Genomic DNA, 27124 nt, shown 5'->3' with positions numbered 1-27124 from the left:
AAAATATAATACAAGTGTAAATTAAAAATTATAACACCCCCGACAAGTGAAGGTTACACTAACTAGAAAATAGCTGATAACTTTCAAACGGCTGAACCGATTTTCTTGGGTTATAGCTAAGAACACTCTCGATCAAGCCACCTTTCAAACAAAAAAAAAACTAAATTAAAATCGGTTCATTCATTTAGGCGCTACGATGCCACAGACAGATACACGGATACACAGATACACACGTCAAACTTATAACACCCCTCTTTTTGGGTCTGGGGTTAAAAACAGACAAAACTTTGTAGTTATGAATACTAATAGAAGTTTTACCGTCACAAACTTAGTTTTTGGAGTCGGCGCCGAATTAAACGGAAAAAATACTAAGTTACTTAGTTAAGAGTAAACTGGATTGAAATTAATTTAAAAATTAATTTTCTTAATTAAGCTCCTCAGTGCTTTGAAGTCAGTTCACTATTAAAAAAAATTGTATTACTTATCTAATTTTCGCAGGCGAAACTATCAGGTATTTATATTCTAGATGTACCTACCTGCTTAACCCTGAAACGCTCTTTCTTTTATTTATCTACAGCCGATTATCTGGTAGACTTATTACGTTAAGACTAAGGCTGAGATTAATGGAGCGTACTCCGTGACCCGTGACCTCTTGCGTGACTTTGCTCAGTTAAAACGAGACAGATCGATGTGAGCGTTATAATGCTGTCTCGTTTTAACAGTGTCTTAAGTCTGAGCAAAGTCAAAGTACGCTCTATAGATTTCAGCCTTAGTGTTTTTGGTATAGAAAATAACCTCTTCTTTTAGTCGTGTAAAAAAACTCGTTTAAAGTAGGTGGGTACAATTTTATAGCCTGGGAAATGTCTTCTTGCAAGCGCGAAGAATTCTGCAACGTGCAAGCAACCGCGGGTCGCGCGGAGAACGCGGTTCAAAATTACGTAATACGACGTGCAGCCAATGACCCACTTAGATTACTACGCTAACGACAATAAAAGTATATTAATATAACGCAAATATATACATGGAATCGATCTTTTTATATTGTCTTTTAACATATCCTCTCACATATAACAACACCTCTATGAACGATTAGTCTTTGGCCAGGCAGGTATAATTGAATGTTGTAATAAGTACGCGCATTCTTGTTATGTCACAATCTACCTATTTGCAGAACAACTGCGGCTAATGATTTCACTGAGCCATAATATGATAAATCGATATCGAGTATCGACCTCACGTGCCGAGAAACAGATTTTTTCGTTGTAAAATTAACAAGAAACCATAGTTTCATTCCTCATAGTTTATAAGGGCTGTAAAAAAAAAACAGTTAAGTATCCAAGTAAAATTCGAAAAAGTATGAAATAATGACGATAAAGTTTATAAAGTGCGAGTCAGTCCCCGCTTCGAGGGTTCCGTAACTTGGACAGTACTTGTAGCTTGTAGGTATTAGTCACATGAGTAAATATCTATGCTATAGTCCCAACGGCACCTGAATGCATTATTAGGTACACTGCACTCTCAAAGTACCTATTATTGGTATCTGACTCCTCAGACCGCACGAGTAAAAAGATTGTCAGTGCGTTTAAAAAAAAACTTTATTAAGTATTTATTTTATTTATTAACATTTAATACCTTAAACCTTATCAGTTGATTCATCATGATATTAGAAATGACACTATAGCGATTTGGTATCTAAGTATAACTATAAGTGAGTTTGTTTGTACACTTCTTATCCACTATCTAATCGTAATGCAGCCAATGAGCGTCGATATTGAACGAATTGTGCTGACAAGCAAGACGTGAAGAAATGCTTTTTTTCTTTATCATAAGATAACACTGCACGTAACTTCGCTTGATAATGATTATGTCTGCTTATTGAGGGCAGGATAGAGGGAAGGCGTGGAAGGGGAAGAACAAGAAAGTAGAAGAAATATTATGAAACAGTACAAGAATACATCGACGCATTTATGTGCAAATATTTCCCTTAATATATATAGATACATTAGTTACGTGACAATAAGAGCTAGCCTGCACAGCGAATCGAAATTGCGTGATTTTTTTTTCGCAATTCTGTAACACTTACAGTCATATAGAGCTGATGCCCTCACTGTGACTTAAAATTAGCGCGGAAAAATCTGTGATTTGATGCAAATTGCTGTATTAAATTCGCGCGAATATTTAGTGCTTTAGGGAGATGTATATACGCTCTTCACATTCGCAGGTGAAATTCCGTACGCGAAAAATAAATCGCACGAATGAAATTCGCGAGAATAAAAACCGGAGTGCAGGCTGGGCCTAACTAGAATCATCTAGAATCCTGATGCTAAAGAATGGCTAAAAGCCTTTAAAAAAATGTTATAGAGTATTCCGCCTTTAGGAACCTAGACCGTAGAAGTTGTAATGGTACGAAAACGTAAAACGCACGTCGAGTGTGTTAACTAGAAGATTTGTGTGGTGTTGTGGTGGTGTATTGACTGTATTGCATGCTTTTCCTGCTTCTTTAGTAGTGGGAAGCCGCGCGGTGCATAATATTAGGTATGACATCGCAAACTGCACGTTGTATCATACTTCCAGATTTGTCTGTTTTGGGGAATTCTAAATAGGTCCCATTTGTCTCAAAGTAAACTACGAGCACCGTCAACGATAGTACTTAGGTATATATTATATACGCAATCAGTATCGTTACTTGATAATTTTTATCGCAACTGTGCTTTATCAGTTTTAGGTATCTCTACGTTGACGCGACTAAGAGTACGAAAGTGAGAAAATTTAATCAGGTGCTGTTTAGTAGGTCAATGAAAAACGGAAAGTAACTAGGTATCTACCTGCCTATTTAGTAATAACTTTACATTATATGCTGATTTTGAACAATATTTATTATCTGTCAAAAATAGGCATAATATGAATCAAAGTATGAGATAGGAAAGGACTTCGTCTGTGGTGGCGTTTGCTGGCGCGCGTGTTGTGACTTTTTGGAGTGTTTTTTTTGTTAAAACTGACTGGAAAGCGCTCTAAGGGGGTGCCGTGCGTATGTCGGCGAGCGCCGCCACAGACGGGGTCCATACTTGTATAGTTTAGCTAACTTGTTACAAATAACTACAAACTTGACATTGGCTAATCATTGTAAAAGCCAGACGAGAGAGAAAAAAAAAAGAGATAGGAAAGCAATAGTTAGGTGAGTAGTAACGAGTAACATACACACCATACTTCTCTTTTTTACCCGACTACGGCAAAGCCAAAAGTAAGGGTTATGATTTTAGCATTCTACTCGTATGTATGTAGGTTAGTATTTACGTACCTATGTTCCACCGTAGCACCTAACCTACTGAGCCAATTTTGATGAATGAGGTGTATGTACATAGGCTACATTTTATGCGAAAAAATCGACATGACGGATGTTACATCCAAAAAAGTCGGGATCTCCAAAAAAAATCGAGTGGGATATCAAATGAAAGAGGAAAAATACTAAGTTCATAAATAATATAGCACAATGTTATTACCACACTACATACCTATTACAGTAATTTCTACCTTCGGTCTAGTAATTCAAATTGAACAGATTTTGTAGTGACGTCAATTTGAATTTTCCATCCATTGCCGGTAACATAGTTAACATACCTATAAGTAGGCAGGTACTTATGACATATTATTTTACTAATCAAAATGCACCCACCTAATAACATCTATCGGTTCGTTATAATATAATATCTCTATACTTATTTGTCATTTGGATATTTATCAATTTGTTTGGTTGTCTGCTCAATTTTACATGTTCTGCCAACAAGCACGTGCTGTGTTCAATCTTATCTCTTACAATATGTTTGCCTTATCAATTTTCATAATATGGACCTTCCTGGTAAGAATATAGAGGTTAATATCCCACTAACGAATTCTTTACGTTGCCCTGCCGGATATAATTTCAGTCTTCAGAGGGTATTACAAATGAATAGTTTTAGAAAAGGGCATTTAGTTCCTAATCTTAAGATAGTCACCAATTTTATTATTATTGCTAAAATTAAAGTACATATACTCATATATTTCAAGTATTAATCCTCCACCTTAGGACCTATCTACTTCATAAAATTATCTTTTATTATTTTGGTAAACCCTGGTCCCTTCGAACCATAGCTGCAAGCTCAGGAGCAGACGTTAAAAACTAATCTTGAGTAAATATTTAGACAAAGAGATAACTGTATACGGTAACGGTAGGTATACGTATAGATAGGTATGTCCCGTTTTTTTTTTTTTTTTTTTTGTTGACGCTGGGGAATGCATTTACGCATCCCCCCCGGAGGGAGGGTATGTGGGACTCGCCGGCCGAGAGGCGACCGGAATACCCACTAAACCCCAGCGGCGCTACTGCGCGTCGCCTGGCGACTGGGTCACGGGAACGGCCGAAGCAAACAACCGCGACCCAGCCAGCGAAGTCTGCCAAGGCAGACCCTCCACCGGGGACCTGCTCGGTCCCCATCGACGCACCTCCGGGACGCACCAACGAAGTGCGTCCCCCGACCTTGGGACGCGCACGTCGCCCGCGTCCCATCCTCCGCTTCATCCACTGTGCCCTCTGCTAGTCAGAGGGACACGCGGAGAAACCTCCCCCCCCTGCCAGGTCATTAGCCATAGCCAACAATATCTCCGAAGAGAAATTATTAGCCATGTTACCGGGGCGCACCGGCCCGTACACTGCTCTTCCCCTCGGACGCATCCAAAAGGGACCAGCAGCATTCAGGCACACTGGGAGGTTACCTGGCTGGCGCCCCAAATGTCCCGTTTATTACTTATAAATTATTGACATTAGCCATCGAGATTTCACATATAATTCTGAAACAATGACCCACGTCATCGACAATATATCTTATACATGAGCATCCATTTAGTTGAATAATTTATGGGACAAACCTCTTTTAAATGTATTTGGAAATATAAAAGCAAACCATTTGAGTTTAGGTACAACCACTGGCTCGCACTTTGCCGAATTAGTATTATTAGAATAAGTACCTACTATCTAAACGGCTGTAGTTAGCCAGAAATTGATTTCAGGGAGTATTTACTCAACTAAACTGCCTGCCTACCTAGGCAATCAAATTTTTCTGATTTTTTATTAGGTACTTTTTGGGGGTTTAAACCCCAAAACTAGCCCTGGCTACGCCATGATTATGACGTACCTACCTATACATAAATTCTGTAATCCTAGACTTCACTTTTTAAGTAACTAAAGCCAACAAAAGTAAGTTGTATATATGGTTGTATATAATTTATTTGAGTGAAATATGTCAAGTACATGCGTACGACCTTTGCTTACGATAATGCTACAGGTCGTTCATCCATTTCCCAGCAAAATAGTAGAGAAGGACGGTAACTGACCTCTGTTTATACATTGAGTCATACTTTTGAATGAATTAACTTCTAATTTAAAATATTACATATTTTCATTGTTTAATTTAATAATTTGGTTATATTTATAATGAAGCGCCTGGTCTGGAAAGTGGCGGTGGCGGTGGTGGATGAAGAGGCGGTGGGTTCCCAGATTCTTCCGCATAAACTCACTAAGATCATTTTCATTCATTAGTTTACAAATTGCGAAAAACCAAATAAAATTTGAATTTCGCGGGCAGACCCGTCGCTTGCCCCTTAAGAAAAAAACTGGCCAAGTGCGAGTCATACTCGTGTACCGAGGGTTCCGTATTCGGGTATTTTTTCTGACATTGCCAGATAAATCAAATACATAACTGCATACATAAATGCATAAAAATAAATAAGTCTGTTATAGAATGTACAGGTAAAGCCTTATGATACCACCCTTGGTACAGTAATCTTACTTTGAAAGTTGAGAATACTAATTATTTATTCATTTATATTTATATTATTATAATTAAATTTTTTTTGTGTTGTAACCACAAATTCACGGTTTTAAGATTTTTCTCCTTATGGGTGCTATAAGACCTACCTACCTTGCTAGGTTAACGGGATATACCCTATAAGTTTCTTGATATACAGCGCAGACAGACAGACAGACAACGAAGTGATTCTATAAGGGTTCCTTTTTTCCTTTTGAGGTATGGAACCCTAAAAAAGGAAAAGGAAACTCAGACAAAGTTATAAGATAGGTGTTACATACGATATGATAGGTACATTCATAAGATCCTATCCGTAAAGCGTGGGTAGAGCCTTGGTAGAGGCTAGAGCCTATAAAAAGTATCTACCTACTTATCTACCTTCAGCTGACAGCTCTACCTACTAATTTGCAAAGTCAAGTATAAAATTCTTAAATCTGAGTCACACGAGCTTCCACTCTACACTCACTACTCACTACATCAGCCCTATCGATTTTCGTGAACATTCTTTAATTTTAATTATTTTCTTTCCAGATATTATTACGCTCAACTGTGGAGTGAATAACTGCCTCAAAACTGGTTTCTAAGGTTAGTACCTACTTCGCATCTTACCAAATTAAAAATATTAATCTCACTGTATTAGAATTATAACAACCTACCTTATACCTACTACGTTTAGATACGTAAATATGTCACGGGTCGGCCTTCTATTCGGGAGGTCAAGAGTTCGATTCCGGGCATACACCTCTAACTTTCGGAGTTATTGAATGCAAGAAACTGCATTAAAAACGGCCAGTAGTTTTTCAAGATACTGGTGTGACCCATAAGTAGGTAACTGTATTTCTACTCAGTGGTGTAACCAACATAGGAATAGTTTTGTTATCTCATAGGGTGTAACAGACACGCACAAACATACACAAACCTTTGATGTCATCTCCTTTCGTTATGGGTAAAAATTATGTTTAGGGATTGTATTATAATTCCTTCACAAGTTCCTTCATTGTTAAATTTTTAAAATAACCAGGCATTTTTGGCAATTTTTTTTTTTCGTAAATAATAACTATCTAGGTATTTTCCCCCATATAGGTAGGTACCTACTTCTAGAAAAACTGCTGTAAAATTTTTGCAAGGTACAAAGAAATAGGACCATAATCATTGAAATATTAAGTAGGTATGCTAAAAATTAGCACCTGCTAGGTAGGTACCTACTTGGCACTATCTAATTGTGTGATTATCGGTATGTTCCCTAACTTCGATTTTGATAAATCACATATCGTTAGTTTCGCAGTCCAAAAAAACTTGACATAAATGGATTGAATAACATCGATGATTGAATATAAAAACAAATCAAAAATCTAATTGTGCAGGTAGGTACCTAGATAGCTAATATTTACAATGCAATATTTTATTCATAATAATATTATTGAAATTTACATAAACCATCCACTTGTCGTAGGGTTCAGGGTTAGTAGTTTTACGCACCTAGGTTTTACGGCTCAGCGGTTCCAGAGTTGCGATTTATAATTTGTTAGATGAATAATTATTAATGTCAATAACTTTTTCTGTCCACTTCGTAAATAAATCTATGACCGAAATTGTAGACCACTCGTAGAACTCTAGGTACGTCAGCAGTCTGTGACATTAAGGCTGGCCACATAATACATAACTGAAATTATTGTCTCTCAGAAAATTTTGTCTCTCTCACTTGCTAACATTAGAAACGTATGTACGTCCCTTTTGGTTACAGTACCTGGTGCAGAACCATAGAGTAAAGTAAATAAACAGCAATCGAAAAACATTGTTCTTCGAAAAACAATTCTAACCTGAATGACCTGAAGTTTGCAGCAAAAGTTGTGCAGGCCATAGATTAAAAAATAAATGGTTACAAAAAGCCGTTTTTGTATTGTACATCTAAACTATAATACTATACTATACTATAATAAATAAAATTGGAGTGTCTGTCTGTAATTTCGAAATAACTACCTCATATTAAGCTCATAGGGTTATTTGAACGATACCTTAACTGAATCACACGTTTTTAAAATTTTTGTCTGTCTGTCTGTCTGTCTGTCTGTCTGTCTGTCTGTCTGTCTGTCTGTCTGTCTGTCTGTCTGTCTGTTTGAAAAGGCTAATCTTTGGAACGGCTGAACCGATTTTGACGGGATTTTCACAGACAAGTAGAGGATTGACCAGGGTGTAACATTGGCTACTTTTTTAACCGACTTTCAAAAAGGGAGTTGTGTTTTTCTACCTATGTACACCGAAATCTCTGAGATTTCTGAACCGATTTGCGTAATTTTTTTTTTAATCGATAGAGGAACTTTGCGACATTGTTTCATAAAAAATTTGGATTCCAACTCCTCAATCCTGATGCTGCAGGGGATCTGACCAATCCACGCGGGCGAAGCTGCGGGCATCAGCTAGTTTTTAAATAAGACTACTTGTTTAGTGCGTATCTATTATACTAATTACTATTAATGCCAAGTCCAATCCGGCATATTATGTCTGAATTTTTCTGTTAAGCTATTTCTGATAGTATCATAGAATAATAAGCGGCCAGGCTAAATAAAGATGGTACATACATCTGTGCTGTCAACGTCAGTAACTTGGGTGACATCTGACAAGTGACAAGTGACATATTTTAATGAGTGTGCTTGTGTGCTTGCGTGAGGAGGCAGCGAAAAGATATTTTTACAAATAGATAAAGCTGCTATAAATTAATGTTCTAGTCTTCGTCTTCGTCAAAGTAACCTATTTCGAATTTTTATAAAATAAACCCTCATAAGTTTCATAAAACGTCCCAAAGTAAAGTTTATTTATTGTGGTTTAAATATGAACTGATAATAATATAAGGTGTGTTTCGTACTCTTGTCACTGTCCCCTAAACATTTACCTCGATCCTCGATGTTATCTCATCCCGCCGTGAAGTAATATGTATTTCTGTTTCGTTGAATCATATTATTTTTCTTTTATTTTCAGAGAAAAAAATGGCACTTATTCTTCAATATATAAATGATATGCACTTATTTATGGACAAATATGGAGGTGAGTTCTGATATTTGATGCATAATGTACTATTGTATTTTTTTAAAAGACATATTTATCGCTGAAAATACTTTGCAGTTAGCATTTAGCTTTAGTCATTGGCATAATGGCTAACATTATGAAACTTCATTCTGGTTGTGAATTTCTAAACCTATAATTTTTTGTAAAAATGAGTATGTATTATTAGGTTCTAGCTTAATCCCGCGACTTCGTCCGTGCGTATTTATGTTTTTAAAGACCTAATTGGAATTCGTCAAAATCGTTCTTAAGTGGAGCCCTTGGGGCCCTAGAATACTTAGGAAATATGCTCTCCAAATTTCAAATCTCTAGATCCACCAGTTTAGGCTATGCATTGTCCTTCAGTCAGTCACAGTGCTATTTTGAATTTATATTACAATTATTGATCATAATGAAGTTAAAGTAAATGCTCAAAACAAGTCCTCCAATCTAAAGTTGCAAAATTATGGTTTATGCAGGTCATAGACTAAGGATTAATAAATGGTAACACAAGCCCAGCTGAGATCCCTTTTTGTGCAATAGTCATATGCCCTGTTTTGGCAGTGTTTTGCTTTAACCAACTGTTAAATTACATGATATTTTAAAAATGCCTTGCAGATCCTCGGACGAATCCATGGTTCCTGATGAGTTCACCATTTCCTACACTTATGATATGTCTAAGTTATATTTATCTAGTCAAGGTAACTACATATTATATATACTTTTTTATTACTGAATAATAATTAATATAGTAGAATAGATTAGGCATAGATTAAAATGAGATTCACTATTTATTTAATAATCCTAATTTTGTGATGTACAAGAGTAATAGTTATAAATATTTTTTATTCAATTAAACTTTTACAAGTAGGTATTTTTAAGTCGTCAAATGCATCTACCATCTACATTTAAAAGACTATAAAATTATCTTTTCTTGCAATTAGCAGCCGATTTAAGTATGCATTTTTGACATCTTTCAGTTACATATAAAAAATAATTAGCGAGAGGGCACACAATATTATTTTGTATATAACTGACAAATGTTGAAAATGCATTCTTAAAATCATAGAAGTCATAGAAATCTTTCTATCAGTTTTCTGTTTATATCGTTACTCATAATATTATTGTAATTTTTTTCAGGTTTTTGGTCCCCGTTTTATGGAATCAAGAAAACCTTATGAATTAAAAAATTTATTAGTATTATACAACTTTTTGCAAGTAGTGTTCAGTGCATGGCTGTTTTATGAGGTAAGTTCTCCGGCATTTTTTTAAATATAATTAGGTATAATTTAGCAATTTATAGTTGCATGTATAAATTAGTTAAAATGATTGAAGATGGCAATTGAACTACTGAAAGAGACCTAAAAGTTATGATCATGACCTGAATCAGTATTCAAAATATAATGTTGGTTAATCCTATTGTTTTGTGAATATCTTAAAACGAGTTAGCATTTAGACTGAAGGTTGTAGTGTTTGACTAAATATTTGAATTATAAATATTGGCAAACGTGAACTAGGCGTTGACTATGAACAGTTTACTTTACCTACATTTTTTTAAAATCAGAATATATAATACATAAGGAGAAGAAAGTTAAAATATTAAAGGACTATGTACCTACTTTTATAAAATAAATAAATATTATTGATCTGAATTTCTCGAATAAGAAAGAAGTGTGCTTATTATTGTTTGTAATTGTTTGAAAAAGCATCTTTTCAACCTTGGTTATTCTAAAATAATAAATAATACTTACATATACAATATGTATATATTTTTTTGCATATTCCACTAAAATCTTTGTAATAATTTTATTAATTCTCTGTTTATATAAATTACTACTTATATAATTTTAATTTGAAAACTATATAAGCCATAAAATGAGATAAATAAAACAAAACTCATAATTACATATTTAATGATTAACACACTCATAACAACCAGTTAAAATCCAAGATTTTTCTTATCAATGTTAAAAATATTTGCATTTTCTGTTTGGTTGCATTCACTTAAAAAAAAAAGAATTAACTATCCTCATATAAATAAATTATCATTTATATAAGTGTTTTAAGGTCAATGTTTCTACTGTAAAACTGTTTTAAATTAATTAATAGTTAAGTAATATTAGTTCTATCCTGGCACTCGTATACTATAAACTTAGTACAAACATATTAAATTTTAATAATAGACGATCCTCTCGACTTCTTCCGCGTAGATTTAGGTTTTTGAACGTTCCATGTTTTTTTCTCTCGTCTGGCTTTACACAGATTATAGCCAATATCAAGTTTATAGTTATTTACAAGTTAGGAAAACTATATAAGTATGGACTTCGTCTGTACCGGCGCTCGCCGACACGCGCGACGCCCCTTTAGAGCACTTCCCAGTCAGTTCCACCAAAAACACCAGTGAAACACAAAAACCGGCCACTTTTAATAAAAAACCACTCCAAATGGGCACCGCACGCGCGCCAGCAAACGCCAACACAGACGAAGTCCTAACATTCCATGTAAACACTTTTATTTTCTGAAATAACGTCGAAATCGGGTAAACGAATGGGCCGTGAAAAGGTAACAGACAGATGGACATACCTACATAGTTTCGCATTTATAATATTGGGTAATTAATTATTATTAATACAAAGTAATTAATTATTAATACAAATATTTCTTAAATATTATTTAAAGATTTTCATTAGTACATATTATTTTGAATTTCTGTACATTGGCAGAACATCTTAAAGATACATCAGAAGGATTTTATTTATTGTATATTTTATGGTAGTTGTTACTGCTGTACACTAGATAATGGACAATAGCTTCATATTCTTACTGGAAAGCCGCCAAACAAGACTGGAAGGCATTTTGGGTTGGCAACTTAAACATATCTTAGAACTTGTCCCGATATATTAATGAAAATTCCTTCATATTCTGGTAGGAGGTTTGTCATGCACATGTGATTTATAAATGTCAATAACAGACTAATTTACACACGCGATCGTATGATAACATCTACCAGTAATAAGAACTAGGCCATGTACAATTAAAAATAAAACCACGTGCGAGTCAGACTCGCGCACCGAGGGTTCCGTACTCGGGTATTTTTTCCGACATTTTGCACGATAAATCAAAAACTATTATGCATAAAAATAAATAAAAATCTGTTTTAGAAATTACAGGTAAAGAAAGCCTTTTCATATGATACCCCACTTGGTATCTTACATTGAAAATTGAAACACATTTTTTTTTATGTCATGATTCTAGGCCAACGGGAAGTACCCTATAGGTTTTCTTGACAGACACGACGCACGGACGGATGGACGGACAGACAGACAGACAACAAAGTGATCCTCTAAGGGTTCCGTTTTTCCTTTTGAGGTACGGAACCCTAAAAATGCATAAATTATTATTATCTATGCCAATTTATATTATAAATGCGCAAGTAGGTATACCTGTATGTATGTTACCTCATCCGTTTAACCGATTTTTATCTAAATTGATACAGAAATAGCTTGCATCCCGGAGATTGACTTAGGCTACTTTTTATCCCAGAAAATTAAAGAATCTTCACCAGATTTTTATAAACCTGAATTCACGCGGATAAAGTTGCAGGCATCGTCTAGTTTGATAAGTAAATTAGAAGAAAATATTATTTCTAATATTAAATATAACTTATTTTGTAATTATAATATAACTTATTTTATAATAACTTTTAATGACTATTAATTAAATCTACTGGTTTGTAGATTTATTTTGGTTTGGTCTATTAATTGACTGACTGCAGTTCCTTTGGATTAAAGGTGTTTAAATTAATATAACAGCCAACATCTTTATAAGTTCTACCCCTTCTGGGATGAGGTAGTTTAATTTTCACTAATTTTTATTAAGAATAATAAAACTATACTATATTTCTGTAGTGAAATTAACAATTATAATTATTATATGTTATTTAACATATTATTATACTCTGTTACTCATATTGAATCTTTAAAGGTTAAGGTTAAATAAATGGCAATTTAATAAAAATGATGATTCTATCAATTTAATTTGAATATTGATTTGTTGCTGATATAACTAGGAAAATTGCACTAGCGAGTCGTGAGATATATGACGAGGTAAGCGGGAAGGAGGAAATAATACCAAGGAACCGTATTCTTCGCCCCAACATCCGCTTTATTAATGTTTACGAAGGCTCGTTTGAGTCGTTATAGAGTTGCTAGATATAACTCGTGCTAACGTGAAGTTGGAAGATGATTGTGAATAATTTAGCACAAGGAAATTAGTTGTTTTTTTTTTAACAAAATGATTTACGAGTATTATTTTGGATGTTTTAACGGATATTATAAGGACAGGTTTAGAAGGCCTCGGACTTCCATTTCAATATTGTATATAGTACCTTCCTATTATCTACTATTTGATTTGAATAATTTGGTGAATAATTTTTTTGTTAGGTATGTTGTAATAATAATTGAGCACTTTTATAAAAATTATTATAATTAATGTAATGTACCCAGAGCTTAAATGGCGGCTGGCTGACTCATTACAGTTTACGATGCCAACCCGTGGATTACTCTGACAGTCCTACTGCTACTAGAGTAAGTCGAGAAATGGCACCAATCTGCTCGAACAAAGATCAAAACTAACATCACTGTATATAGACATATTTTTTTTCAGGAACTTGTAAATAGATATTTTATATAGGGTTGAAATGGTATATTTATTATTTATAGGGTGAACGTGGTATTTATAATTTAAAGATCGTTTAATTTATAATAAGTATCAATTAAACTAACTAACGTCAATGCATATGGCTTATGAGTAACTGTAATTTATAAAATTACTAGGTACAAATAAAGAAAAATACTCAATTTACGATAGCGTGATAAAGCTATTTTGAATTCATTGCAGCTACTATATTTGCGTGGGACAGCGTTATCAAACGCGTATCGTATTAAACAATTTAACACAAAATGCCTTTGCCCTTAGCGTTTTGCACGAGACATATGCATTGACTTTAAAAATATATAATTACCCATAATATGTTCACTACGAGACATATCGGTATGTGGTGATTAACCGATAGCGTGCGTGCGACGACATCGGCGCCTTGCTATGCCACTATACGAATAACACAGGGCCAGGTGTCGGCATATTGTTTCAGATCGGGGCCGCGGGCTGGTTCACAGGCAGGTATAGCTTTCAGTGTCAACCGGTCGACCACTCGAAAAGTCCACAAACAATGAGGGTGAATTATCTAAACACATTTTAATTGAACCCTTGCCGTGTCGTCTACCCACAGTTCTATTGCAACTTGTCACATTCACGTTCCCGCACAATACCACTCGTGTACACTTTACGACACAGTAAAATAATTACTAGGTAATATGACTATTCATTTGATACTATAGACATTGGGGCAAGTATTTTAAAGTTACGACGTGTCTTTACTTTTTTTTAAAGAATATTAGTCATTTTTTTTTAAATCATGACTAACATTCCTCTTTCCCCTCCAACTAAGCGTTAAGCTTTTGTTAGGAGTGGGTACGCCAATAGTGCAGCGGGTGGGGTTTGAACCGCCGACTGAGCCTGAACTCAATAGCTGTTGAGCTATTGAGGCTTTTTCGTACCAGAGTAGGTAATTGAATCGAAAAAAATGTCTAATGTATTAAATGAATAGTCTCCCTTGAAAGGCAAGCCCCGAATTGCTTTATGTAACTGTTTTTACCGCAAAAGGCACTCTTACACACTGACTTGTGACCACTAAGGTAGCCCCTTCGATCCAAATTGTTATCACGCCAACATTCTAATTACCTAACATTATCATAATTAATTACATATTGTCAAGAAATACAGAAACCATGATTACAATCTACCCAAATACGTGGATGAAATATTATAATCAATTATTTTTAATTTTATTATTAAAAGAATCATAGTTCGTTATGCTTGATTATCGTAATATATTTCGTCCATTTATTTGATAAGACTGTATGTTTTTTAAACAAATTTGCATAGGATCATCAATTGCTTATTTGTTTAAAATTTGTAAAATCTACTATACAAAAGCAAACTGCTTTGTCTTTTATGATGAAACTTGCAAAATAAAGTTAAAATAAGTCTTTAAATTTTTGTTTATTATTTATTAAATAGAAGTTTATACGCTTTTTCGATTAATTACTAATTACTGTTTACCCGAGATTATTATGAAATTGAGGTTAGTAGATTTTGCCAACTCTCACACTCATTCTTCATATTACACAACAAAATTAAAACAAACATTAAACATCATCTTATTATCAGTTGTAGATATACATTATACATATATTCATAGCACGAAAGTCATGACACAAATACTTATTAGATATTATTATTGTTTATATAAAGGCTAGCTTTTATTCGCCGCTTTGCTCAAATTAATATTATATCCTAAAATAAGCGGAACAAATAAAATCTTACTAGGTATAATACCTACTCTATTTATAAATACATAGTTCTTGTAGTGTAGTTGGACGAGTAAAGACATACAGACAATGGAAAATAATATAAATTACATTTTAGTAAAGAATTTTAATAATTTCGCATGAATGCCTACTGCATTACCTACCATATCAACTTAAGTAAAGTAAAAGATTTAATATTTTGATGTGGCAAAGTAACTTCAGAAAGCTTTTTTCTTATACTCAAATAATATAACAAATCAAATTGATTTATAATTATAAAGTTTTTCTTAAGTTTGGGAACTAACACTTTGTAAACTTTTCAGATGGTACATGCCTGTTGGTGGTATTACTTCTCAAAGTTTACGGAATTCTTTGACACAGTGAGTAATAGTTTTCATCAATAATAAGCTAGATATTAAAAAATAACAATATATTTTAATACTGTCACGCCTGACTACGCACGTGTCACGTGTACGCAATTGGTGTGAAATGTGAATCGCCCTTAAGTCGCAATAGTATGGAGTGGTGTGAGGTGCGGCACCGTTTTGCAATGCGATGTCGCACCGCAAGCATCACACGCTGCTGCAGGCTGCTAAATCCGTGGGATGTTGCAGATCTTCTTCGTGCTACGTAAGAAGTTCGACCACGTGTCGACGCTGCACGTGATCCACCACGGCGTGATGCCCATGTCGGTGTGGTTCGGCGTCAAGTTCACGCCGGGCGGCCACTCCACGTTCTTCGGGCTGCTCAACACGTTCGTGCACATCATCATGTACAGCTACTACATGCTGGCCGCCATGGGCCCGCACATGCGCCCCTACCTCTGGTGGAAGAAGTACCTCACCACCTTGCAAATGGTAACTTCCTTTTCATCCTACTTATAATATTTATAAACGCGAAAGTTTGTATGTATGGATGGACATAAGGATGTTTGTTACTCTTTCATGCGAAAAATACTGGACAGATTTGGTTCAAATTTGAAATGGAGATAGATTATACTCTGGTTTTTTTTAGTCCCGTAGGAACTCTTTGATTTTCCGGGATAAAAAGTAGTCTATGTCCTTCCCCGGGATGTATTCCAAGTCTATACCAAATTTCATTCAAATAGCTTAAGCGGTTGGGCCGTGAAAACGTAGCAGACAGACAGACAGACACACCCGTATCCTTACTAATATTATAATTGCGAAAGTGTGTCTGTCTGTCTGTCTGTCTGCTACGTTTTCACGGCCCAACCACTGAACTGATTTTAATGAAATTTGATACAGACTTTGGATACATCCCGGGGAAGGATATAGGCTACTTTTTATCCCGGAAAATTGAAGAGTTCCTACCGAAAACCGAAAAACCGAAATCCACGCGGGCGAAGCCGCGGGCATCCTCTAGTTTATAATATTAGTATGGATAGTATGGATGAGAAAGAGATAAGATTTTGCGCGATATAAAGACAGGCGTTTATTAAACCTTAGACCGCAACACCGTGTGAGCTGAATTGCACTTTATTGCGTCGTTACAAGAGTCGCTATTTATTTAAACATCTTTGTGAAATGACCCGCCTTCTGTACCTGTAAGTGCACTATTAAGTATATTGTGGTACTATTAAGTATAATGTCGTCAAAAGTTTTATCGCTTATTTGAGTAGGTGCATAATTTTTTGTGGACAAAAAATATACTTACAGATTTTCGCGTGAAAATGTTATAAACTATGTATGTAGTTTAAATGCATTTTAATGAATTTATTGGTGTGTGCTTAAAAACAAAACAAAGGCAATAAATATTCATGAAACGAATCCGTACTTTCTTCATTGACCTTACCACAATTATAAAAAAAAGTACATATTTATTCCTTTGTACAAATGTAAATTCTATGATAATAATTAAATGTTTAATTAATTTTAATGATTAATTAATTGTGTTGCCTATATAATTCCGTGGAATGTTCAATCATACATAAAATATATGTATCAGAGTTAGTTATTTTTTCAACTTGCTATGCATATTGTTAGCTACTATTGCAAAAATTGTTAGTGTTCGCAACATAAAAACACATTTTGCCATGTTTGTCACATCCATAAAAAGTTTTAGATCCATTTTTAAGGATAATTGAAAGGATACTACTTAGATCCCTTAATTTTACTGATATATGAATATACCCTGATTCTTCTCAAAAAAAAAACAATCCAGTTGTATATTCACTTCCAACATAATCTTTTAATGGTTAAGTAATTTTTATAAAGATTAATTAAATTTTGGGATCATCTATGAAACAATAAATTTTATGAATATCAATTCAATTTTGAGCACATATCCTCTATGACAAAGCAAGATAAGAATCGGGAGCAAATTGTTAGTAAAAACTCGTTCAAGTGTGAGTTGGACCCGCACACGAAGGGTTCCGTATCATCGAAAAAGAAATACTTATCACTTTTTTATTTTCATGGCGGTCATTTTGAAATTTTTATTATTTTTTGTTATAGCGGCAATAAAAATACACGCGTGAAAATTTCAACTCTCTACTTATTATATTTCACGAGATACTGCTTGCTGACAGACAGACAGACAGACGGACGGACAACGGAGGCCTATTAATAGAGTTCCGTTGGCACCCTTTGGGTACGGAACCCTAAAAGAGGCTCGTGTTATTACTGCGCAATGCTTGGTATCTATGCAGAAAAAGTGGATTGCACAACGCTCGTCTCCTAGAGTATGTGGTTAACCTTACCTCGACATTCTAAAAGGCGGCTTATCAAATCAACGGATTGTTAAAATAGCTGTCAGTGTTGATAAGCGGTTAATTTAAACGAATTTTAGAAACGCCAATCGTAATATGAGTTAACCAGTAAACTACAGTAAGAGGTTGTTGGCCTTACAAAAAATGATCACGTCAACATTAAATTAAGGCCGATTTTTTTTCAATCGCTATTTGCAAGATACTTACTATCTTTGACAACCGGAATTAATGATAAATTAATCTACTTGTAATCTGATGATAAGTTACTTTGCAACATCGTTTTTTGTCAAAAAATACGATACCTAGTATTTTACCCGACTGCGGAAAAGTCAAAAGGAAGGGTAATAATTTCAGCAGTCTATGTATGTATCCAGATTCTGTGTCTTCCACCGTAGCGCCTAAACTACTGGACCGATTTTGATGAATGAGGTGTCAATTGATTCGTTGTAAAGGCCCGGGTGAAATAGGTTATAATTTATACGAAAAAAATTGACCTAGCCGATGTTACACCAAAAGATGTGGCGGTCTCCAAAGATATTTTTTTTGCCTTTGTGTCGAGTGGGGTGTCAAATGAAAGAGGAGAAAATTCTGAACTCATGGGTATGTACAACAACATTAAAATACATCAAACGATAGACAAACAAATTTACTCTATATTTCAGTGTTATTAAGACGATCACAGTCGGGTTTTAGTTTTTAACTTTTTAGGTTAAGACGTCGCAAGTCGGGTACCCGGGTTCGATTCTTGGCTCGCCCCTCTTAACTTTTCGGAGTTATGTGTGTTAACCAATTAAATATCATTTGCTTTAACGGTGAAAGAAAACACCGTTAGGAAACCTGTATATCTAAGAGTTCTCCTAAATGTTCTCAAAGGTGTGTGATGTCTGCCAATCCGTACTTGACTAGCAGAGTAAATGGTCAAACCCTGCTCAATCTGATTTCTGAAAGGAGACCGGTTCTCAGTAGTGAGCCGGCGATGAGATGATGTTGATGAATTTACGCAGGTGTGTTGTGATACTGACTAATCCGCCTTTCACAAACCGCCGCTCCGGAAAGCCAAAGCGACACGGTGATAGGTTTTCAGAAGTGTCGGTTAGCATCAAAGCGGCGTCCCTGGCGCAGTCGTAAGCGCTGTGGTCTTATTGGGAGGTCCCAGGTTTAGAATTTCTAAATTTCTGGTCTGGTCTGGTGGGAGGATTCGGCCGTGGCTAGTTACCACCCTACTAGCATAACCGTACCACCAAGCGATTTATCGTTCCAGTGCGATGTCATGTAGAAACCAAAGGAGTATGGGTTTAATGGAAAGTACCGTACCAATTCTAAATTAGCCGCTTCAATCTTAGGCTGCATCATCACTTACCATCAGGTGAGATTGCAGTCAGTAAAAGTTAATTTGTATCTGAATTTAAAAAAATCTTTGTCGTGGTCCGCAGGTGCAGTTTGTGGGCATCATGGTGCACGCGTTCCAGCTGCTGTTCATCGAGTGTGATTACCCGCGTGCCTTCGTGTGGTGGATCGGCATGCACGCCGTCATGTTCTTCTTCCTCTTCAAGGACTTCTACAACCAGTCCTACTCCCGACCCAAGGTATGTTCGCTCACACAACCTATGCAGTTATACATGCTCTATTTCACAATGTATGTTTGACTTTGTTTGTGTGAGTGCCATATACACATTGTTTTAGTGTGCGTGGCACTCAAGTTGAGATCTATAGAGCGCACTTTGACTTCGCTCAGACTTAAAACGAGACAGCGTTATACCCCTGGCATAAATGTTTCTCGTTTCAACTGAAACTTAAGTCTAAGCAAAGTGCGCTCGATAGATTTCAACCTAAGGGTGAGATTTATAGAGCGCACTTTGACTTTGCTCAGACTTAAGATTGAGTTAAAACGAGACAAAATGTGAGAGATATACATCTGTCTCGTTTTGACTCTAAGCAAAGTCAGAGTGCGCTCTATAATAGATCTCACCCTCAGTCTTGACCGCGATGCGATTTACGTTACGCACACAAGTACGTTAACACTTTTCCGCGTACACTCACTACTACAACCAAGGCTGACCGCAATTAAGAGGGGTCTCTCCGTCACTCGCTTCATACAAACGTAGTTCCAATTTCATTTGAATATTAAGCAACCAAAGGCCATGAAATTTCGCAGACATATTCTATGTCTGCAAAATTTCATGGACTTTGGTTGCTTAATATTCAAATGAAATTGGAACTACGATTGTATGAAGCGAGTGACAGAGAGAGCCCTGTTAATGGAATAGAACAATCCTATTCGAATGCTAAAATTGCTAAGGCCGACCACATATTACTATCAGAAACTTCTATCAGAAAAAATTCGGATGTGCGCCAAATTCGGAAGGTCACATTTTATATTCTAGACCCCGCCGATACACTGCAGACTGTCAGAATGGTACTGGATCCGACATACGCTTCTCATGTTTGCCGCATAAATGGGACAGCAAGGTTTCTGACAGTAATTAATTTCTGATATAATATGCGGCCGGAACAATGCTATTTAAAAAGTTAGGCGGAGGTGTAAAAGTAAACCCGCCACCAGTAAAGTTAGCACAGAGTAGAAATTTTTGATACTACCTGAATTCAGTTTTATGTAATTTTGACGTACCTACTGCTAAAATTGGTATACTTACTATAAACACAAGGGACATGCTTTGTGCTTGGTTGTGCCGCCGTCAATAAATAATGCTTAGTTTGAGTTGCTATCAAGAAATACTCCACGCCTCGACTGCAGATGCACCTTACGCCATAAACTTCAATTTGACCACCAAAAGACGCCAATTTGGGTTTCACAAGTCGAAGTTCGTTAACTTTAACCCATTTTGATTGTTGATAATCTCTTCGGTAGCTCGAAGTCTCGCGTGTGAACATGCTATTTAAATTCGCATTCACGGGCGGATCATACTCAAAAGCGAGAAGCATGATGTTTTAACAACGCAAATTACATTTCAGTATTGCATTAGCTTTTAAAATGGCAGTCTCTCACGCACGACCACGTGCTACCGAAGAGAACGCTCTTGTCCTTGACCATGGACGTATGAATACTTGTGCAACCCATTTTGCTAACTTTAACCACCTGATTTGCAACTGACTTTTCAAAAAGTTTTTAATCTGAGCTGAATAGGCTAAGCTGCGGTCACATGCGTCCATTTCAAACGAGCGCGACCACCTATTACGGATATGCCTAAAAAAGTAGTAAGTCACGAAGGCAGTAACTAAATTTTCCTCAATCAAAATATAACTATGAATAATAAAGTAATTAATAGGTTTAGATAGTCTGCGAATTCAATTGACTGGTTTAACCTTTGTGTAAAACTAACTGATTATATTAATTATACAAAAATCTCGCCTCCACGTGGAATTAATAATGTAACTATTGTTAAATGCGTGATTGTACCGTGTCCACGACTGACGAAGTGCACGTGATACAAAACCTGCTTTTATTTAAATCATACTTTGATGTACATACAGGATGAATAAATTAAATTCTTATTACCTACTTTGTAACGAAACTAAAAGTAGTAACTAAATATATTATTTACAAGTCAACATAGCCTTTATAGTATTTATTTGGCGCCGAATACAGAGTCGAATAATATCGAAACCAACCAACCGAAGTGAAAAATATACTAAGCACTATTTTTTTGATCTGTCAATTGAGTTGAGTTTAGAAATTACACCTACCTAATTACACCTACAATGCTTGGTTGCTTGAAACATCTCTATTTTAGGGCAAACTTTGAGGCAATTACGTGTGTAATTTTAATAATCAAACGATGGAAAAAATCCACTAAATTACGGAAATAACTACGTCAAGGAATACTTTACATAATTATTATTTTAAATGTGTTGAATTTATTTTAAAATATTGGTTAGTTTTGCAAAAACAATGACGCATTACCAAATGTGTATTTGCGTTGTTCAAACATCGCTTATCTTTAGTTTTTCCTACCCGAAAATCTCGATTAAAAAAGTATGTGCTTCGCTCGACCCTGTGCTGTCGAAGCAAGCACTCTCAGGCCAGGTTTCCATCTAAGCAGAGCGAAGAAGTGATGTGTTTGGTCGACCAATCAAACTTTAAAACATGACGTGATAATTATTTCACATCATCTATTAGGTAATAATCTCATTCTCCATACACACATCTCTCTGTTACGTTTGAGCGGATACCGGGTCTTAATGATCGCAGGGTGAAATACAAAAATACAACAAGTTTCCCATTACGCTCTTCCGTTGTGCCGGATCTTTCTTCCACGCACATGCAAATTGTGAAATGTTTGTTAAAGTCTAGTGGGGTAATCTATGTTCCACTAGATTTTAACATAGGGTTATTAAAGAGGTAGATCAAGTTATCCCTGAAAAGCCAGCAACGCATTGGCGGTTCTGTAAAAGTTCTTGCGCGGCGGTAATCACTTAACATAAGGTGATCCGCCTGCTCGTTTGCTCGCTATTTATATTTATTTAAAAAATGTTTTTTTTCTTTTCTCAGGCTCGCGCGATATCGCCGCAGCCCATAACGACGGAGATCGACGATTTGAAAATGGCGTACAAGAACGGAGCAGTGAAGAACGGTTTCAGTAACGGGCACGCGAACGGCCTCGTGCGGGCTCGGACCGTGCTGCCGGCCGGCAACTGACCACGCTACACGCGCCCGTAGACCGACTTAAGAGACGTGAGATACATGTGCTGAACTTATGTTCTCCGTGAATTTAACAGGGCCATTGGTGCTAGTTCGGTTGCACAAATTCTCTAAACTCGTTGGTGCTAATTCTGTTGTACCAAATCTCTACACTAAATTGTTAATTGACATATTCATTATTTAGTACCATCCTTTGCATAATTTTTCTATCAGAAACGGCACCACATTTTGGACTTGTCAATTTAGTTAAGATTTGTGTACAAACGTCTAAGCACCATACAAGCAACACTAAGAATTGCTAAGAAAAGTTCATTAAATAACGCTCGAACGTTTTTAAACAAATTTAGACATTGCTTCATTACAATAAGGTGCAATTTCAATTGTACGCAATGGTGACAAATCCAGACAAAATTATAACCGCGTGTGCTTGCTTTGACACTGAGTGTGATTGTGCGTCTTATTGCTATAATAAGTCAGTAACAATTAGTGAAATCTTTTTCACAATGTTTTGCAAAAAGGATAGCACTATTTTAACACCTGTTAATTTAGTTTTCTAAAGAGATTTGTGTCCGACCGAATAGACACCATTTATTAATGTGTTTAAATCCTAACTAGTTGTGCGGTGATTTTTGTGATGTCAATCCAACACCACTTTTTGTTAAGCCTAACGACCACTGAAATACACTAGAAATGGTCGCCGTACAATGGCAGTTATTTTTTTGTGTCTGGAACTAAAAAACCTGGAAATCTTTACACTGTCAAATGGTCTTCGTGTTGACACTGTTGACAGATATCTCATCATTAACATTTCATTCCGAGTACGCTCCATGACGCTCACTATCAGCGCCAAATGGCAAAAATCAAATTGCTTAATAAACAGGTCGCCAATCGCAAATCCAGCGTAGAATATTATTTGAGGTCAGTGCTAAAGACGGAATACTAAAACGCATTTTAATTGCTAAGAAGTGCCGAAATTCAAAAAAATTGCTTTCTTTTAAATAATACATAAAATTAAAGAATAATTGTAATCATTAAAATTAAGTGTCTGATTTTCACAAATTATCCATACATCAAACAGTCCTTAAGCGTTGGAACGCTCATTTAGGTATTAAAATGCGGTTCAATATTCGGCCTTTAGCTTTTTTAACCTCAAGGTAACCTTAGAGAGGACCAAAATCCGGGTGTATATTGGTTAACATGATTAATCAAATTGTATTCTTATTTTTAAAGTTCTTAAAAAAATACTATCAGTAACCAGGATTGGCGTCACAAATTTACTTTATGACGGTCACGAGCGAATTACCTATTAATTGACTGCTATAGCGAATTAGGGTCAAGGTATATTGACGCAGCGTCGAAGCGTCAAAATCTCTGCGCGCAATCAGCTACCTTGCTAAATCATTCGCTACCACAATCGGCCGGATGCAAATAGACGTCAATATACCTTGACCTTAACGTTAAAACTTACGTGGATTTTGTATTGATGGAAATAGACAACAGCTAGTCTAAAGAACAAGATTAGTCACTGTCAGAGACAACTTTAAGCAGGATTTTAAATTCATTTATGCCAAGCTTTGCAAGACTTAAATTTCATACTAAATGGAAAAAGAAACATGAATATTAAGTATGTTACATGCCTAACTGTAAAAAAATACTTAATATAAGGCATGTACATACTGGATTTTCTATCCATTTTCGTTTTTGTATTGTTCTCAATAGAGGACTATCTACGTATATATCATGGTGTTTTTGATATGGGCTATTTTTAAATGCAAAACGTTGAATAAAATATGCACATCTCTTATTAAGTTTTTACTCCATTTTATAACTTTAATCATAAAAGACATTAAAATGACTAATATTTTTTATGAACTTTTTAGTGTAAGAGCGTTTCCACAATCCGATCCGATAACTTTGGTACAGTTGATGTATGAAATGTATATCGTTGCTCATAACGTGGAAACGTAGGAGGATGTTAAATGCTGCTACTCGCGCCCGCTTTAAGACTAAGTCGGTCTACTTTGTGGTCTTTATCATGATGTGGCATGTCACGTATAACTTGGTGCAGCTATCTTTGGCCTTGTGTATTAATTACTAATTGAATTATGCGAACAAACTTTACTTTAACATTAGTCACACAAGAATTCTGTGCTAGGGCTGTTCCTTTGATTTGTATGAAATATGTCACGTAATTCACATTGCAGGCTTGTATTAAAGGATCAAAGGCACGTGCCTGGTATGAATTTCATGTGTGGCTAATGCTTTAGCAATAAAAATCCCTATTATTTCATTAAATTAGTTATATGTAGTTCCTCAAACTGGCAGCGCCAATTTATACTCGTGTCACTATCTTGTCCCTCGCCGTGCATACCTCATGTTGAGATCGATTATACCTTGCTTGTGTGGGGGTAAAATAATTCTCATTATAGGACTGATAAACCTGACACTACCAAGAATCGGTTTATAAATGGGGGGAAATAAATGAATTTTATTTTTATTGTAACCTCAAATTGATGTATAATAGGGGGCATTATTTAATGTGGACCTTCCGGGCAAAGGTGTCGGCAAGGGATGCGTTGACCGCGTCTGCGTTCCCTTCGATGTGCTGTTTTGATCCCGATATGTGAAAATATACTCGTTGAATCTTGTTTTTAAAATGAAATTCTTTTGTCTATAATTACACTAATTTGTATTCATAACATTTTGTCACAGGTATACTTGTGCCTTTTTCAGTTGTAGTAAACCTAATAATGTTGATTTTCAAATAAATCCAGTACTGTCAAGACATTAGACAATACACAGGCATATTTTGAGGATTTTGAAAGTGTTTATACATGTAGCAATTTTTTCACATTTCGAGATCTAAAAAAGAACGTCGCGTAATTAGGTAGTGTAAAATGTGATTTATCTAGTGTATATACGTTAGGCGGTATCAGTGGTGTACATTTTATTTTAATGATACAAAAGTATAGCTAGATTTTGTGATCGCGTAGCGTTTTGTACTGGTATTAAATTTAGATCGCTTTTAGTTTAGTTGACATTGGAAGGGCGATTTGTTTGTGTTTTACGTTTGTATAAAGGTGCTCCGTTGAACAATTATTATAATTGATACCTCCTTGCTACAGCAACAAATTATTTATGTATATAGACTGTCGATTAAATTATTTTTACAAAATACGTACGTATATTTTTTGTTGGAACTAAATTGTAAAAAAAGATAGGTGTGTTTTTAAGACTCCCAAACAGTTGCCTAATTGAGATCGACTATTTGCTTTAGCAAGATATCCGTTCTTAACGTATATCTCATGGCTATATGTAACAAAATTTTGACTGAAATAATTATGGCCTGTTTGGAAGACTTTCCTATCAATTTATTTATACTTATATAATATATTCTCGTTCAAGATTTTTTTTAAATTATATTTATTTTCTTTTATCTAGGATTTACTATAAGATTTGTAATAAATCATTGTTACACAAAATGCAGTGCAGTTATTTTATTCTTTAAAATATTTTAACACTTAGATGGTTGTGTTGGCTATTTATTTTGTTTAATTTTAATTTTATTTATATACCAAATACAATTATAATGTGGTACTGTTTCGAGGTCCCTGCGAACTGAACTTTATTTTATGAATATATAGACATGAAATTTACCACAATAGGTACAAAATTGTTTAGATAATAATAATTGTTACTTAGAATTATTTGAAAAAAAGTTCGTAGCGACCTCGCCACAGGTAGGGGCTTTATTTTAAATAGTTTTATTATGTGTAGTGATAAAAATGTCCTTGTTTATTGTACAACAGTGACCTTTTAAAAAAGAATAGGAGAAGTGCTGCTTCTTATGATGTATGTAGCAATAATCAATCACAATAATATAATTATTGTGATTGATGTTGATTTAATAATAGTGTCACTTCCACTAGAGTAGTCACTATTCAAAACTAACATTATTGATCTATTTTAAGCCAATTACTGGCCAAAATACAACAAAAAATCGAACAAACAATATTGCAATTTAGCATTTTTAATTTCATGAGTAATTGTGATAGTAATTTTAACTTTTATTTATACCTGAAAATTACTTTTTTGTCTGCCCTATTCCGACAGCTAAGACGCGCGTCCTATTCCTATTTAAGATGCATTTTATATTTGTATCACTACACTAAATAAAACTGTAAAAGTTTAAAATAACGACGGGTTGTAGCAATAACCATTGACGTTCATAATTAGTCTTCCGTTTTGTTTTGTACTTATCAGGAATTCGGTGCTTTGCATTACGTATATACAGTTCCGCTGATGTTATATCGGTTACAAGCTAATGCTCGCCATTTTGTAAATAAATTTTGTTTCATTAGTGATATTGAAATCAGGTTATGTAATATTGCAATTTTTATACAAAAATGCAAATAAATTATAAGAA

General features: G+C 35.2%; 1 protein-coding gene and 1 long non-coding RNA gene across 7 annotated transcripts in view; one reads left to right on the top strand and one right to left on the bottom strand.

The window, feature by feature from the left end:
- Positions 1–27124, top strand: part of LOC123866937 (elongation of very long chain fatty acids protein AAEL008004) — a 42540-nt gene extending 15416 nt beyond the window's left edge. The window contains exons 2-10 of one of the 6 annotated variants that reach the window (XM_045908725.1): positions 6372–6425; positions 8817–8882; positions 9498–9580; positions 10020–10127; positions 14032–14115; positions 15634–15690; positions 15925–16167; positions 19472–19624; positions 22549–27124. In XM_045908725.1, coding sequence (XP_045764681.1) covers positions 8825–8882; positions 9498–9580; positions 10020–10127; positions 14032–14115; positions 15634–15690; positions 15925–16167; positions 19472–19624; positions 22549–22695 — 933 coding nt within the window. In that variant the 5' untranslated portion in view covers positions 6372–6425; positions 8817–8824 and the 3' untranslated portion in view covers positions 22696–27124. Of the gene's footprint in view, positions 1–6371; positions 6426–8477; positions 8691–8816; positions 8883–9497; positions 9581–10019; positions 10128–13384; positions 13466–14031; positions 14116–15633; positions 15691–15924; positions 16168–19471; positions 19625–22548 lie in introns of those variants that run through there. The other 5 variants (XM_045908729.1, XM_045908726.1, XM_045908727.1 and 2 more) reach the window with 5 other exon arrangements.
- Positions 556–23775, bottom strand: LOC123866943. Its single transcript, XR_006796287.1, has 3 exons — positions 23704–23775; positions 4149–4156; positions 556–571 (listed from the first exon to the last, which is right to left on the bottom strand). It is a non-coding gene; the product is annotated as an uncharacterized LOC123866943 (long non-coding RNA).

Source organism: Maniola jurtina, chromosome 7, assembly GCF_905333055.1.
Source record: "Maniola jurtina chromosome 7, ilManJurt1.1, whole genome shotgun sequence".
Classification (NCBI taxonomy): Eukaryota; Metazoa; Arthropoda; class Insecta; order Lepidoptera; family Nymphalidae; genus Maniola; species Maniola jurtina.
Note: the sequence above shows the minus strand (reverse complement) of the source record. Positions and strands in the feature narration are given on the sequence as shown.